We start from the raw sequence: 16,083 nt of genomic DNA on the forward strand, positions 1-16,083 counted from the left end.
AACGGACTCCTTCTCCAAAGTCCTGAAAAATTTTAATTACTGATTCAGAATTAATTAATTTTAATTAATAATGTTAATTCACAGTTGGTATGCAAAGCACATTCCTTGGAATGAATAAATTGTCGACTTAAACATGCACACTGAGTGATTATTTTGGTTGAGACACTGAAATGCATAATTCTTTTAAGAAGTGTACCAGTCTGAATTGTGCTTTTACTTTGCACATAGATAATATATTTGCAATTTACTGTTAATATTTTTTATTTTTTAACTTTCTGTATGCCTCTTTTTTCTCCTCTTCCATTCTCACCTTCCCAAATTAAAATCAAATAGGGTTTATTTTGTTACTGTTCTTTCTTAAACAGATATTGATAGCTGAGGAACACTTGGAAGATGCTCAGGTACAACACAATCATAAAACAGGAGGGAACTTAAAAAGCTCTCCATTGGAACGTGTGAAAGATTATCACCTCACCCTTGTTCCTTCTGATTGGTTCAATATGGATCCATCATGTGAACAACGCACTGTTTCAGAACTGTCAAAGTATCTCCAGGTCTCATCACAGTTTTCATCCTTAGAAATGGCAGCAGGAGCAGCTCTCCTTAAGTTTGTATCATACACGCAAAGAGATGTTGCTCCCCTTGTAAGTCAGCCTTCAAAGTTCTCACATCAAACTCATATGGCAATAGATTCTAATACAAGAAGAGCTCTGGAGCTGACAAAACCGTTAATGGGTACAGACAAGAAAGCTACGCTTTTTGGAGTCATGAATAACACTTCCACTGCATCAGGACAAAGATTGCTCCATTCACGTCTGTGTGCACCATCAACTGAGGTTAATGTTATTCAAAAGAGGTTAGATGCTGTTGAATTTTTTTGTATGAACAGGCACCTTGCTGAGGAACTGCAGAAGGCCTTGAGGGGCTGCCCAGATATAGAACGTAAAATGCAAAGGGTAAGAAAATTGAAGTAGTTTCATTAAGATGGAAAATGGTGGGGGCAAAATGTTACATGCAGTCACTACATGTGATATCTGAACTTGCTATAATGTGCTATATAAGTATCTTACAGGTGTAATTTTCCAGTGCAATAAAAAAATGGAATTTGTTTGCCAACACACCACTTGAGCCTGAGTGTAGAGAAGAGGGATAAAGGTTGTGTTTGTTATCATAAGGTAACCTTCCCTTCTCCCATCCTCCCTATGATTTCTGTTTTTGAGCATGTATGTAGAGTCATGGTGTTGGCCTCAATCATCATGTTTAAAAAAATTTTCAATTTTATAAACTGAGTGAGGTTTTTGGTAATTTTCATCATGGTAATCCTAGCATAGCATGTTTGTACTGAGGGAAGTAGTGATAATAAAGTCAACCGTGGTAAGAAAAATGATCTTGCACAATCTTGAAGGATCTTTTAAGGTTTTCAAAGAACTGCCAAAGATCTTTACGGATAAGGATCTTTCAAAGTCACTTAAATAATGATTTTAGAAAAATCTTATTATAATAAGATTCTTAATATTATGAGGATCTCATAAGTTCTGAGCAAGGATCTCTCTTGATTCACACATATTTCATGGCAATTTTACCAGTATCTAAAAGTAAATTATTTGCATGATTCTTGATTGAAGTTCTTTGCAGTATCATCGGAAGATCTTTTACCTTCTGTCCTCACAAATTTCTCAAAAAGATCATTGAGGATCTTTGAAATATTTTTACCAGGGAAGGTCAGTTGGTCACATGTTAGCTAAGGCTATCTAAAACGTATCATTTATTATGATACAATGTACATCACCATCCACTGTAGTTGGTTTTGACACTTTATTCAGTGGACTATTAATTAAGAGTGTTATCCATCCTTTAAAAAACTCTTGTGGAGTTTCTTCTCAAACTACTTAATACTATACTTTACTTAAGAAATAGAAAACATGTACCGTGTTTCTATCGAGTTATAGACACAGGAGTAGAAGTTTGGGAGAACGAGAAATGCCGTGGGAACACGAGCCGCAGGTGAGTGTTGCCACAGCTTTTTCGAATTCTCCCAAAGTTTCAAGAGTGTTTCTATAACTTGATAGAAACACGGAAAACATGTTTTCTATTTCTTTTAGAAAACACCGCAACAAAAAAAAGAAAAACAGCTTGTTCACTTTGATCATCAAAATGTAAATTCTCTTTGCTCGCGCCATCATTATGTCAACAGCTCATGCTAGTTCTGTGTTTCCATCGAGTTAAAGAAACACGATTTTTAACCAATCAGCGCGTGTATTTTCTTAGGGCTGTTTTCTAATGCATGAATATTACTGTGTAAAATCCTATTCCTAACAGGAACCATCTTATCAAAACTTTGTTTGTTTTGAAGGTTGCTACTGGCTCTGCTAATCTGAGTGATCTCCGTGCCATACACAGTGCAATAGTCCTCTTCAAGAATGCTATTTCCCTACTTTATGATGCATACTTTAGTGGTGACCTTCAGGTTATTGATGGGCTGTTAATGAAGGACTTCAGCTTGCTTGATGGTTTGTACAATGAGCTCAACTCTGCAGTTGGTGAGCTTATGTCTGAGTACAGTGTCATGCAGGGCTATTCAAACAAAGCAGATGAGCTCATGGAGAAACTTGGCGACAATGGAAGAGAAGTTGACAAATTGAAAGAACATTACAGGTACTTCTTTACAGTGCATTTTTCTTTCCAGTTGTGTCATCCTGGCCTACAGATCAAAGCTAACCATTCTCAGCAGGTTAACCTGTGTTTATTAGGATACTAGGGTGGTAGTCATTCTAACCAGAGGGCTGTTCACACTACATTACATGTATGAATGGTTAGTGGCAGTTGCTGGTGGAGTCTCATTAGCTGTGCAGAATTTTGCAGCCCGTATTATCAGCAGCATGTTAGGAAGTATGACCATGTCTCCCTCATTGTTAAAGATCTGGAGCGGTTACCAGTGAGACTGCATCTACTCTACCGTCTAGTGATAACAACTTTTAAATGTATGACTGGGTGTGTGCTGGATGCCTTATCTAGTTTACAGATTTTTCTTTACAAAACCGCAACCGGGCAAAGAAAATACTTCTGACAATAGAACTGTTAAATTCTGGAACTCATTAGACTTTGCACTCAAGTTGAAACCTTCACTAAAGGACTTATGTTCTTTAAGAAAACAGTTAAGATGATTTTCGCAGAACATTTGAGCAATAATGGCAAAAATAAAGTTACTAAAAAAACCTCATAGCATGGTAATATTTTGAATAAAGGTAAGAAGAACTTATCAAGCCAAAGCCAATCTTTGCTGAGATCACTGTTTATGTAATACATTTTCACCTAGTAAAGAAACCAATATCATACACTGTAGTTTGAAAGGAAGCAACTCAAAATGTGCATAAAGACAGTACATTCAAAAATTCAATCCTAAAATCACTGGTATGGATGTTTGGTGACTCAGCTGAAAAAAAAACAGTATTTATTGTATCTTTTATATATCTTGTATTTATTTTTATTTATTTTGTTAATTTTATAGTACCTTTATTCTGAAAAGCCCAACTGGGACGGATAAAGTATGTTATGTATGCGTTTATGTATATATGTATATGTATACATGTATTAACTTTCAAATCTCTCTTCAATGTACAACCACCTCAGTAACGTACTCACATTTTCAGCTCTCAGACACTTCAGACTAAGTTCTAACTTCAAAGCAGTGGAATGATCAGTAGTTTCTAGTTACCTGAATCTTTTACTTTTATCAATTTGATTTTAAGGTTAAACTGTGCATACGGAGCAACAAATTTGCTATTTTTTTCATTCTTGATTGCAGAGAGAGTCTGAAAATTCCCCGCCTCGTTATCAACAACCACAAATCCTTCATAAGAGTTGTCGAAATCCCTGCAGCCAAGAAATCACTTTTAGAAGGAAACAAAGACTTTGTTCTGTTGGATAGTACTTCAAGCAAACTTCGCTACAGCACTTTGAAACTACAAGAATTGAATGCCAAATTGAAAGCCTTGCAAGAGCAAAATGAACAAGTTCAGAGGGCTCTGTCAGAAGATCTTTGTAATCAGGTGCAAATAATAGTAAACAACCAGTATTATTGATTTTAGTCCTTAAAATGTGTACATTCAATTCAGCTGGGAAATCTCCAAAAGGTCTTGATATGAAAGGCAAGTGATAATTTGTAGAGAAAAAAACACAAACTTCACTTATAACTTTGATGGACAGATGTTTTGAGAACCTGTACTGTCATGATTAGGTATGAAAAAAAAAATACAGGTTAGAACTTTATGATTTCATGATTTCTGGGGCAAGCAAATGTTCATTTATCAAGCAGCAAAGGACTGGAACAGCCTCCCATGTGAATTAAAGGACACACGTGTTTTATCTATTTTTAAAGCAAAACTGACAACTTTTTTGAATGATTTTAACTAATTTAAATCTTTAGAATTTTAACTTTTTAACTAATACGAACTTTTTTACTCTGATTTATTGTAGCTTGTAGTAATTTATTAGGTAATTCTTATTTATGTCATTTTTAGGTGATTTTTATTTAGGAGGGCTCCACTGAAAACCGCCTTTGGCTAGTTGGATTCCCTCACTAAATATTATTATTATTATTAAAGATTCGCACAGCTATTGATGATATTGAAGCTGGTTTTGTCATTGGCTCCGGGCAACAACAAGTTTCCTAGGGAAGCCAAGAAACACCCCTTGTTTGCTTTTTCTCTTCTTTCTACATCTCCAGCACCTTTCTAAGAATTCTTGCCGACCCCAGCAATGCACATCTCTGGATCAGTCCAACAGGAATGCCCACCTCAATGGCTCTCAGATTTTCCTTCAATCTCAGTGGTATTGATCCCAATGCTCCCACTACCACTGGAATAACCTTTGTCCTCACACCGCACTTTTTTCGAACTTCTCTTGCTAGATCTTGATACTTTTCAACTTTTTCATCTTCCTTCTCTCTCACCCTATTATCCTCTGGAATTGCCACATCTATAATCTGACAGCTCTTGTCTCTCTTGTCAATGATCACCAAATCCGGTCTCCTAGTCCCTATTTCATGGTCTGTTCGCACACTGAAGTCCCATAGAAGTTTGTAATCCTCATTTTCAAACACACTGTCTGGAACATGGTCATACCATCTCTCCTTTCGTTCAAACCCACATTTTCCTGACGGGTCCCAATGGATTGCTCTAGCCACGTTATCATGACTCCTTTTGTATTCTTTTTGTGCCAGTTTCGAGCACGAACTTACAATATGGCTAATGGTCTCGTTACTCTGCTTACAGATTCTACATTTCGGGTCATTCTGTGACTTGTCAACCATCATCATCATCATCATTATTATTATTATTATTATTATTATTATTATTATTATTATTATTATTATTTTTATTGATGATGGCTTGCAAATCCTTTAAACAGTCGTCTACAAAATTATGCGAGGCAATAGCCACAATGACAAGGACTCTATGTACAACTTATATCGACCCTGCAACCATAGAGCCACTGGTGGCAAGCCGATTGATTCCCCTGGATAAAGGTGAAGGTGCAGTGAGGCCTATAGGGGTCGGCGAGGTGATACGAAGGATTATTGGAAAGTGTGTAATGAACGTTTCTAAGGGAGACGTGGTTGAGGCGAGTGGTGCACTCCAGCTATGCGCAGGTGAAAAGTCCGGCAGCGAGGCTGCTATACATGCTATGCATGCCATATTTGAAGCAGATGACACGGACGCGGTACTGCTCATCGATGCTTCTAATGCATTCAATGCACTTAACAGAGCAACTTCACTGCATAATATCCGGGTTCTCTGCCCTGTAATTGCAGCATATGTCATCAATACTTACAGGAAGTCGGCACGCTTGTTTATTACCGGCGGCAAAGAGATCATTTCAGCTGAAGGAACAACACAGGGTGACCCACTTGCTATGGCCCTCTACGCCTTAAGTGTGCAGCCGCTGATCACAAGCCTGCAGGCGGCGTCCAGTATTAAACAGTGCTGGTTTGCTGACGATGCCTGTGGAGCTGGCTCTGTACTGGAAATCAAGAAATGGTGGGATGTCCTCAACAGCCTTGGCCCAGTCTTTGGCTATTTTCCCAACCCCAAGAAATGTTGGATTATCTCAAAGCCAGATAAAGAGGCAAGCGTGAAAGAAGTGTTCAAGGACACGGCTGTCAATGTGACGGTAGAGGGACAAAAACATCTGGGTGCGGTGATAGGTTCACGGGAATATCTAGAGGAATACGTTAGCGAGAAGGTGACCAACTGGGTCAGCGAGATTACCAAGCTGGCAGAGTTTGCTCTTTCTCAGCCTCAAGCGTGTTATGCTGCTTACACCTTTGGCCTCAAGCACCGATGGACCTATTTTTTGAGAACTTTGCCTGATATTCAAGAATTATTGGAGCCTTTGGAGAATGCCATATCTAAGGTGCTCATCCCTGCAATTACGGAGCATAGGTGCACTCGGCTGGACAGGGACATTGTAGCACTGCCAGTCCGTCTAGGGGGGCTTGGCATGACAAACCCGTGTCTTGACGCAAATCTTGAGCAATCCTCCTCCGTCAAAGTTACCATCCCGCTGGTCCAACAGATCGTGGCTCAATCCCATCAGATGCCGGATGATTCTTTGGTCAAGCCACTACAACAGGCAATGAGGAGTGAGAGAGCAACGGTGCTCCAAGACAGGGCAGAGCATATCCGAGGGGTAGCTCCACAGAAAGTCCAACGGGCACTTGACCTTGCTGCGGAAAAAGGGTCATCTGTTTGGCTGACGGTACTCCCCCTTCGCGAAATGGGTTTCAGTCTAAATAAGAGAGAGTTCCGCGATGCAATCAAACTGCGCTACGATTGGCCGGTCGATGATATCCCCTCCACCTGTGTATGCGGTGATACTTTTACAGTGGACCACGCAATGATATGCAAGAGAGGTGGGTTCGTTACCCAACGTCACAATGAGCTGAGGGACTTAGAAGCCGAACTCCTGAATATGGTTTGTACCGATGTTGAGATTGAGCCTGTCCTGCAAGACATCTCGGGTGAACAGCTGGGAAGAGGTTCTAATCGAGCTCCAGATGCGAGATTAGATATTCATGCGCGCGGGTTCTGGGAGAACCAACGATCAGCATTCTTTGACGTGAGGGTTTGTCACCCTAATGCTGATTCGTATAGGGACCTAGAGCTCCAACAGATATACCGCAATCATGAGAACGAGAAGAAGCGTCTTTACGCGAGGAGGGTTTTGGATATCGAACAAGGAACTTTTACACCCCTTATTTTCACGTCAACAGGCGGCATGGGAAACGAGTGCCTGCAATACCATTCCAGACTGGCGCAGCTGATCTCCATCAAGAAAGGAGAACATTATGCTAAAACAATCTCCTGGATAAGAGCAAGGACATCCTTCGCTTTACTAAGATCCGCACTAATCTGCCTAAGAGGTTCAAGAGCTAGAAGGAAAGCCTTTTGTGACTTTAAGAACATTGATATTGACGTTGAAACCCAGGAGGGAGCCATTATGTAAACACTGTTGAAATAGGTTTTAATAGTTTATTTCTTTTATTTACTTTTACCTTGTAATATACCGATATTGACGTTGAAACCCAGGAGGGAGCCATTATGTAAACACTGTTGAAATAGGTTTTAATAGTTTATTTCTTTTACTTACTTTTACCTTGTATATACCTTATTTATAAAAAAAAAAAGTAGTAGTAGTGGTAGTAGTAGTAGTAGTAGTAGTATTAGCATTAGTTGTAATAACCATGATATCATGACATATATGATATGACGATGATGATAATAAATTATTATTATTATTATTATTTTGATATTATTATTACTATTATAATTACCGAAAACTTAAGGAACAACAGAATTTCTGAATTTTTTTACCAGATACATGTAAGATTCAAGTTTGTATGGAAAAGTGCTCAATAAAGTTTGCTTTTATAAAAAAAAAAATTATTATTATTATTTTTATTATTATTATTATTATTATTATTATTATTGTGGAGTTAAATAAAAAAGGAATGACGGTGTTGTTCCGTCAGAAAAGAAGTTCTCAAAAAATCCTGAAAATTGCCGTCAGACAAACCATGTGTGGCATGTGTTTGGAAGGCAAAAAACTTCTGCGCGCAATGCAATTACAAACACATTTTGGATAAACTTGCTAGTCATAAACATTGTTTATTCTACAAATGTTTTTGTAGTGATCATGTGAATGCAGTATAACTTGCATTTGGCTTATCTAGGTAACATCCCATGCAGAGAGTCTGAAACAAATGGCTCTTTCATTGGCTGAGTTAGATGTGTCTTCCTCTCTGGCGCTGCTGGCTTTGCAAAGAGGTTATGTCAAACCCATTATAGGCAATCAGAACGAATTTTTGGTGAAAGGTGGGCGACATCCTGTAGTAGACATGCTTCAGCCTAACAGCTTTGTTTGTAATGACCTTGATCTGGGAGAAAAGAACGTGTGGATTGTTACTGGTCCAAACATGGGTGGTAAGTATTCTAACAGGGCTTCCTTGACGTAGTGGTCACAAAATAAACAAGTAAACATTTTCATACGCTAGAATCCCATGAATGAAATTATTTTAATCAAAGAATATTGTTATCCTGCTCTGGAATCATGTTTAAAAGATAAAATAATTTCCCGGCTGTACTCAGAGCGTGGCTGATGCAGTTCGGATGAGCCAAACAAAATATTCCAAAAAATAAAAAAATTCAGGCCAGAATTTTTTTTCAGGCTTTAATTTCACAACTGCTTAAGTTGTGTGTATAACTGGATGATCAGTCATGTCTTCATATCTTTCTCCGCAGTTCAAATATACGATCTTTCATATATTCATTTGCGTTCTTCATCGTCTACAGGTACATTACAAACTCACAATGTGACCAGCTCGCAGTTGGCTTGATAGCTCAGTTGGTAGAGCACTGCACCGGTATCGCAGAGGTCATGGGTTCAAATCCCGTTCAAGCCTGAATTTTTTTTCAGGCTCTAATTTCACAACTGCTTAAGTTGTGTGTATAACAGTAAACTGCGATGATCAATCATGTCTTCATAAAATATTCCACTGTTTAAAAAAATTTATTGCGGTCTGAGCACAGGAAATTATTTTATATTAATTTATTTTATTTTTTAAGTTGTAGAATGCCTGAAGTGCAATATTATTTTTTATTTAAACCTTTATTTGCATGTACAATGAAAAAAGGATACAAACAACAACCGTTGCTGTAGCTTGTGCAGAACACCAGAGACATACTGAGACAATCCTGTCCACTGTGTCGCTTCAGATTTCACCTTTGATAGTAAGCAGAATGTTTGGTTGGCTCTATCCATTTTTTTTCCACTGGTCACAACATCAACATTTCATCTCTGTACACTCTGTCAGTAACGAGCTTGTACATATTCAAAACTTATGTTTTATTATTAGGTGTAATAGTAGTGCATTGAGGTAGTGACTCAACAAACACACTGTCCTACCCTTAGCTTCATGATTAAATAAGAATGAATAAATATATGTTATGAGTAGCTGACAATATGATTGATCCCACAGGTAAGAGTACATTTCTACGTCAAAATGCTTTGATAGCCATTCTCGCTCAGGCTGGATCATTTGTTCCAGCCCAAAGTGCAACAATAGGTAAGTACTGTAAACATCACATCGCTTCCTATGTTTGTTTTTTAATTGATTTTAATCAGATTTACAAGTATTTGAACCTTTCAGTTCTGTTCATTGTTGTTTTCACCAAAAGAAATGAAAAACGCTACTGTGTTTGCAAAAATAATCTGATAACTGAATTTGAAATAACAGCGAGGAAAGGAAAGACTTCTAACATCTCGAACCATGCACGCCTGACGGGGTGATTTTGTGGACGAAACGCCTATTTAAACTCTGATATTGTTTTGGTATATTGTTTAGGGATTGTTGATCGAGTATTTGCAAGGATCGGAGCTAGTGACAATCTAGTACAACATCAGTCAACTTTTATGTCTGAGATGTTGGAAACAGCTTTCATCTTAGCACAAGCCACTGACAAGTCTTTAGTTGTAGTGGACGAAGTAGGTAAGAACTCAGCGTGGTTTGTTAAAGGACTCACTGTTCGTTGCTTTACTTCACACTCCTGAGTGTTGTACAAGAAAATTAAATGCTGTATTTTACGGGTTTGGATGAAAAGCTTAGGTCCATTACTTTTCCTGAAAAGATCCTTTCTTGAACTTTTATCTTAGCCTGCCCTCAAACACGTTCTGAAAAAAGAATGCGAACTTTAATTGTATTGAAATGGCCTCATTTTTCTTGTACAGTTCTATCATAAATATTGCCGGGGGTGCTTAGTACTCATTTTTGTGAACCTGTTATCTCAATAGAGCGTTCCGTTCCTTGGTGATTATATGTACCAATATATAAACCTCTCAATCCTTCTCATAAGAACGTCTCCTCAGCCTTCTGCCGTAGAGCGACATGATTATTATTCATTCTAAGCTATTCTAGGCGACGCCCGCGTGTCACAGTACTTCATAACAGGGATTTGCTTCACATTTTTTTCTTCATAACTTTTGGTTTGGATTTTTTTTCGAAGGCCGTGGTACTTCCATGTTGGATGGTCTTTCCATTGCCTGGTCCGTAATCGAGCATCTTCACAACTGCATAAAGTGCAGAACATTAGCCTCTACGCACTACCATCAGTTAGCTAAACTCAGCCATATTCTACCACGTGTTGACTGCTACCATGTCACGGCCAAACATTCCCAGGATGGGTTAAGTTTCACGTTTAAAGTCACTGTAAGTAAGAAGTGTAATTCACATCGCAGCAAACGCCATATAAAAATAATTAAAATTGAAGCAAGTAAATGAGAGCTATCCGTAAACAGGCCAGTCAAAGCATTATTGAGGCTAACCTTGGCCACAGTGCTCTTCTGGCTAACTGAATAAAAAATAAATAAGGTAAGTACATCTCTTTATCAGTGTATTGAGCACTGTTGGTCAAACTGGGAACACCAAATTTGCAAACAAATATTATAAATAGAACAGAAAACGAGTTAAAATTCTAGCTGGTGGGAGACTGACCTATTTAGAAAGCGCGTAAGAATTGAAACACAAATCCATCTAGTGGCAGATAAGAGGATTGGAACCCAACATTGAGTGATAAATGAACGTGTTTCCAGTCGTAACTGAATCCCAATGATAGATACTTGAATGGTTCTTGAACTGTACACTCCATTTAGTACTGCACTCTTTATGCCTTTTTGTAGTATTTTTGACTAGAGGCGCTTGTTACTTGCTACGGTCCTGCTATGACTTTTTTAGTTTCTAGAAGATTGATGGAACTTAGAAATTTCCCCATCCAAGCCAACTCTGAAAATTAGACCGTTAGTCATAATCTGCACATGTGCAGAACTGAGAGATCAACAAGCCTTTAAGGCGGGGGTACACATGAATTTAAGTGAAATTTTAGGAAGTTTAAAGAGGGATTAAAAGGATAAAAAGGGGTTTGGAACACCACCAGGTTGGTGGGCAACTGTTTGGTGTACGTCTACCAATTTCTAACTTCAAATTCTAATTTTAAAACAACATCAGATCTTCAAAATTTCCTATTTCCATAAATTGTACTAATCCTTTGAGAAAAACTATTTATCCCCAAATATACCCAAAAATCACCAAAGAATTTACAAAACAGCCCAAAACGTAGCCATGTGAAATGAGCAGAGAGATTTTTCACTGCTTGAAACGTGAACGAGATATTTGCATTCAAACCATAATACCCAGCAAAAATATGGCCTTCATGTTAACCCCCGCCTTAAATGAGAATCCATTATCGACTTATGGCTGGTTTAACAATATGATTTTCATTGCATGTACCTTAGTGCTAACCGTTTTCCTACGATGTGGGAAAACGGAATTCGAACTTCCAGTTTCGTTTTTCGTTTACCCACGCCATCGGAATTCCATTTTCGTTTTTCGTTTTCCCACTACATTGAAAATGGATTCGATCTTCTATTTTCGTTAATCGTTTTCCCACAACTTTGGACAACAGAATTCTAATTGTCATTTCCTTTTTTCGTCGTTCGTTTTTAGTCGTGGATACGCGAAGCGTAGAAACGATAATTGTTATGGGGCAGAATATGCAAATGTGTCACTCACTCAGAGGTAAACTTTTGGCCGATAACATAGAGAGCCTGGGTACGAGTTCCTCGAAGACCTCCAAAGTTGAGAGCGGCTATTTTGGTTCATGTGTTTCGCTTTTGTAAATATGTGGTATTTTGCCCATGGGCTTTTGCTCACACGTAGATGAAAGCTGAGAGAGGTATTTTTGACTGTGGTCATGTATCGGTCACAACAGCGCGGCCGGCAAGGTCAAAGAATTGATGCAAGTCAAAGTCAGGAAGTGAGATCGATTGTGTTTACTAGGCGTGGCTCATTGCTTTTTTCTTGGCTAGAGAATTTGATGGTTTCCACTCGCTTTCCCTCCTTGTAGAGTCCAAGGTAAGCCTAAGGAAGCCTGTTTCTGTATTTAATTATATAGCAGTCAGTTAATCCAGTATTGTCAGCGCAGCTATTATCCTTTGATTTCTGAAAACTGTCCAATTTGGGATTTAATTTGGACAGTTTTCAATAAGGACTTTGAGTAACTAGTGAGACAATCTCAGATAGTGCAGAGTGTAATGCATAGCTCTGACGCAGTACTCATGACACAGTTCCTATATAACCCCTGCCATTCACTCCTGGTTTGTACTGACCTTGCTAGTCAAGACAGTTTGTCAAGACAGCTCTCGAATTTTCCTGTAGTGTTTTACGTTGATTTCTGCTCATTTTTAATTAAATAATACATTTAAGTTGCGAACGTGACAATTTTACTCTTCACGAAAACGTTTGTAACTTGACACTTGTTTTCCTCGCAAAGGTATGTAACCTAAAACTCTTGTTTTCTCGAAAACACACGGATGATGCGTTAAATGGAAGAAAGTTGAATGTCGGATGAAGAAATGGAAGACGAACGATTTGCTTTATTTAAAACGCAAATGTTCTTTTGACCGATAAACAGGAACTGAACTAATCTAATTATCAAATTGTCAAGGAACAGCACGTTCCCTTTCCACCTTTGGCGTTAACAATAAAACCACTTAAATTTAGAATACACACTGATATCGATTAGTACAACTGAGGAGCGTTTCAACGAGAGATATTGAAAGTAAACAACGCTACTTGACCGAGATTATATCCTTCATCGGTGAACGATTCCCCTCAAAGACTGATCAGACTGATAAAATTTATGTTTTCAGTAGGTGCCACGGAGTCTGCAGCAATATTTCAGCAGTTTGCTGGGTTTTTTATTCAATTTGACAAGTTTTAATGCCACTTACTCGGGAGAGTTTCGGCTGCGGGTATGAACATTTTGGTCTCTTTGATGGAGACAATTAAAGGATGAAATAAAAGCACTGGTGTAGTTTGGAAACAGATGATATTTCTTGAACCAAGCTAGGCGTAATTCCAAAACAGTCACAGTAACATCCTTGTATCGTGCTAACGATGCTAGAACGCATGCGTGTGACTACCACAAAGAAAAGCGCTCAACGTTAGTGTGTGATCTTGTATGAAATGTATCTTCCACCTGATATATGTAGTTGACACTAACACTTATTAATCTGCGCATGCGTTTAGAGCAAATATTGGTCTTGTTCTAAAGAGAAAAGTACCACAAGGAGAGTAAGGGGCTTTCTGAAACAAATATATAGCTTTTTGAAGTGATCATAGCAGTAAGGTAGGTACATACACCGTCCATTACACCTTATTTCCATATTTCCATAGTGCCATAGTGCAATAGTGCATTAGCCACATCAACCCCCAAACCATCCCGCTGCGCTAAAAACGCAGAAACTGTCCAAATTGCGAAAAATAGGACAGTTTGTCGCAGCCAATGAAATTAAGCTATTAACCTTCCGAAGATTATCGGAGGCCCCACGAAACCTTCCGAAGATTTCCGAAGATCTACAATTTACTCATACCATCACTGAGGACGGAGATCTCCCGGATAGAATAACAACCTCTGTACTGCAGAGGTTGTTGTTCTATCCGGTCTGTACACTGCAACCCAACTGATACCCATAGCTATCTCCATCACAGCTCATCAGATCCCCTACACTGCAAGAAGAACATTTCTTACAGTCAGCTCCTTTGGATCAGACGTCTGTGTAGTGTGGAGCGCGATTTCCAGCGGAAAGCACATGAAATGTGTACCTTTTTTGAGAAGCGCGGATACTCTCGCACACCCCTCGAAGACCGCCTCCAACGGGTGTCGGGGGTCAGTAGGCGTGATGCCATCCAAAACGCCAAAGTAGTCACCAACGGCACAGACAGGATTCCCCTGGTGTTCATTGTTGACGTACCATCCTTTCAACAATCACATCAAAAAGATCCTTCTGACGAACTTCAGCATTCTGATGAACGACGAAACCACCAAGGAGATTTTCCCTCTTTCCTCCCTTAACATCCTATCGACGAGACCAGAATATTCGCTATATTCTTGTGCACACTTCCCTGCAAAGTCACCCTGGGTCTCCGGCCGGCACATACCCTTGTGACACCCCCAGATGTCGTACGTGCACTCAGTATCAGCCACCACCATCATCGAAGGACCACGACACAACATCGCCATAAGGGAGCATTTCACCTGTAAATCCGGCGACGTGGTCTGCTGCACTTCATGTCGTCGCTGCCCGGTCCTATACATTGGGGAAACCGGACGCATACTCAGGGAACGCACTGGTGAACACCTTCGAGCTATTACTAGAAACCCGCCCGGTTTCCCTGTTGCGGAACATTTCAACAAGCCTTGACACGGACTAGACGACATGTAGGTTCGCTGCTTAAAACAATACAGGGGTAGTAACAACGCCAGACGCCGTGACGAAATGCGCCTAATTTTTCATCTTGTTACCCTTGTTACGTGGATTTTATTTTCTAAACAGCTTCACGCGCGCGCGCTCAGTTTACTTATCCGTTAGAGTCGCGCGTGGAACTGTTTATTTATTGAATGGCGTGTCCCATTCAAAACTAAACTTAGCACTGAGGAAGGGCTAGGCCCGAAACGTCTGCGATAACATCGTTTTTAATTTGGCACTGAGTTTTTACTATTTACAACTTTTTTACTGTCTTAGATAGTATAAAAGAACACGAAAACGAAATCGAAGTTCAAATTCCGTTTTTCAAAGTCTTACGAAAATAGAAGATGAAAAACGGAAATGACAATTGCAATTCTGTTGTACGAGAGAACGAAAAACGAAAATATAAGTTCAAATTTCCTTTTCCGATGGCGTGGGTAAACGAAAAACGAAACTGGAAGTATGAATTCCGTTTTCCCATGTCGTAGGAAAACGGTCGGCACTAAGGTACACGCATTATTTTGCTTCAACCCATCTGTTTTTGTTTTGTTTTGTTTTTTTTTCCTTTAGCATGGATGTGATCGGAAATCCTTCGGCATCGACGTAGCAAAACTCGCAGGAGTTCCTGCAGCAGTTGAAACTCGTGCAAGAGAAATTCTACATGATTTAGAAGAAAAAGACGATAAGCTTGAGGTTACTGAGGAAGAAAAACATACAAGAATGAAAAAGAACTCATTTGAACATCATTCTACATCAAGTGCGGAAATGGCGCCGATTCCTTCCAATGATTTGCAAATTGAAAATGAACTCACTAAAGCGCTTTTAGTACTCAATCCAGAGTTAATAACACCCAAGCAAGCCTTGGAAATTATTTATGACCTAAAAGCAAAAGCGCAGAGTGAATCCTATTGAAGAACTAAGTGGGATCGATGTTGAGAAAACCTAGCAAAGCAATTTGTGTTGGAAGTTGAAGGTTGAAGCTAGTTTTCAAACTATTGCAAACTTATGTCGGAGGTTGCATAACATAAGGGACCTTTAGCAATGACGACGAGAACGTGGACGACGACGTATTTGACCGATTCGGGCCTGGAACGGGACCGTCGTCCACGGCGGGAAACGTAAACACTTTAGTAAACCGGTTACGTGGACGAGTCCTTTACTGCAGCTTTCTGTGGCAGTCAAAAGGAAAATGTCGAGCAAATTTCAAATGTCCCGTTAATT

General features: G+C 39.2%; 2 protein-coding genes across 3 annotated transcripts in view; both read left to right on the forward strand.

Annotated features, from left to right (window-relative positions):
- The window catches only part of LOC145467665 (DNA mismatch repair protein MutS-like), a 36,459-nt gene extending 20,576 nt beyond the window's left edge, over window positions 1-15,883 (forward strand). The window contains exons 4-11 of one of the 2 annotated variants that reach the window (XM_081451266.1): window positions 366-956; window positions 2,354-2,655; window positions 3,806-4,049; window positions 8,234-8,483; window positions 9,539-9,625; window positions 9,905-10,048; window positions 10,563-10,765; window positions 15,433-15,883. In XM_081451266.1, coding sequence (XP_081307392.1) covers window positions 366-956; window positions 2,354-2,655; window positions 3,806-4,049; window positions 8,234-8,483; window positions 9,539-9,625; window positions 9,905-10,048; window positions 10,563-10,765; window positions 15,433-15,774 — 2,163 coding nt within the window. In that variant the 3' untranslated portion in view covers window positions 15,775-15,883. Of the gene's footprint in view, window positions 1-365; window positions 957-2,353; window positions 2,656-3,805; window positions 4,050-8,233; window positions 8,484-9,538; window positions 9,626-9,904; window positions 10,049-10,562; window positions 10,766-15,432 lie in introns of those variants that run through there. The other variant, XM_081451267.1, reaches the window with a different exon arrangement.
- Window positions 5,386-7,928, forward strand: LOC145467672 (uncharacterized). Its single transcript, XM_081451274.1, has one exon. It carries the CDS (start codon window positions 5,386-5,388, stop codon window positions 7,504-7,506), a length of 2,121 nt encoding a protein of 706 aa, XP_081307400.1. The 3' UTR covers window positions 7,507-7,928.
- Window positions 15,884-16,083: the final 200 nt, after the last annotated feature.

The sequence above is a fragment of the Orbicella franksi genome, chromosome 14 (assembly GCF_964199315.1).
Source record: "Orbicella franksi chromosome 14, jaOrbFran1.1, whole genome shotgun sequence".
NCBI lineage: Eukaryota > Metazoa > Cnidaria > Anthozoa > Scleractinia > Merulinidae > Orbicella > Orbicella franksi.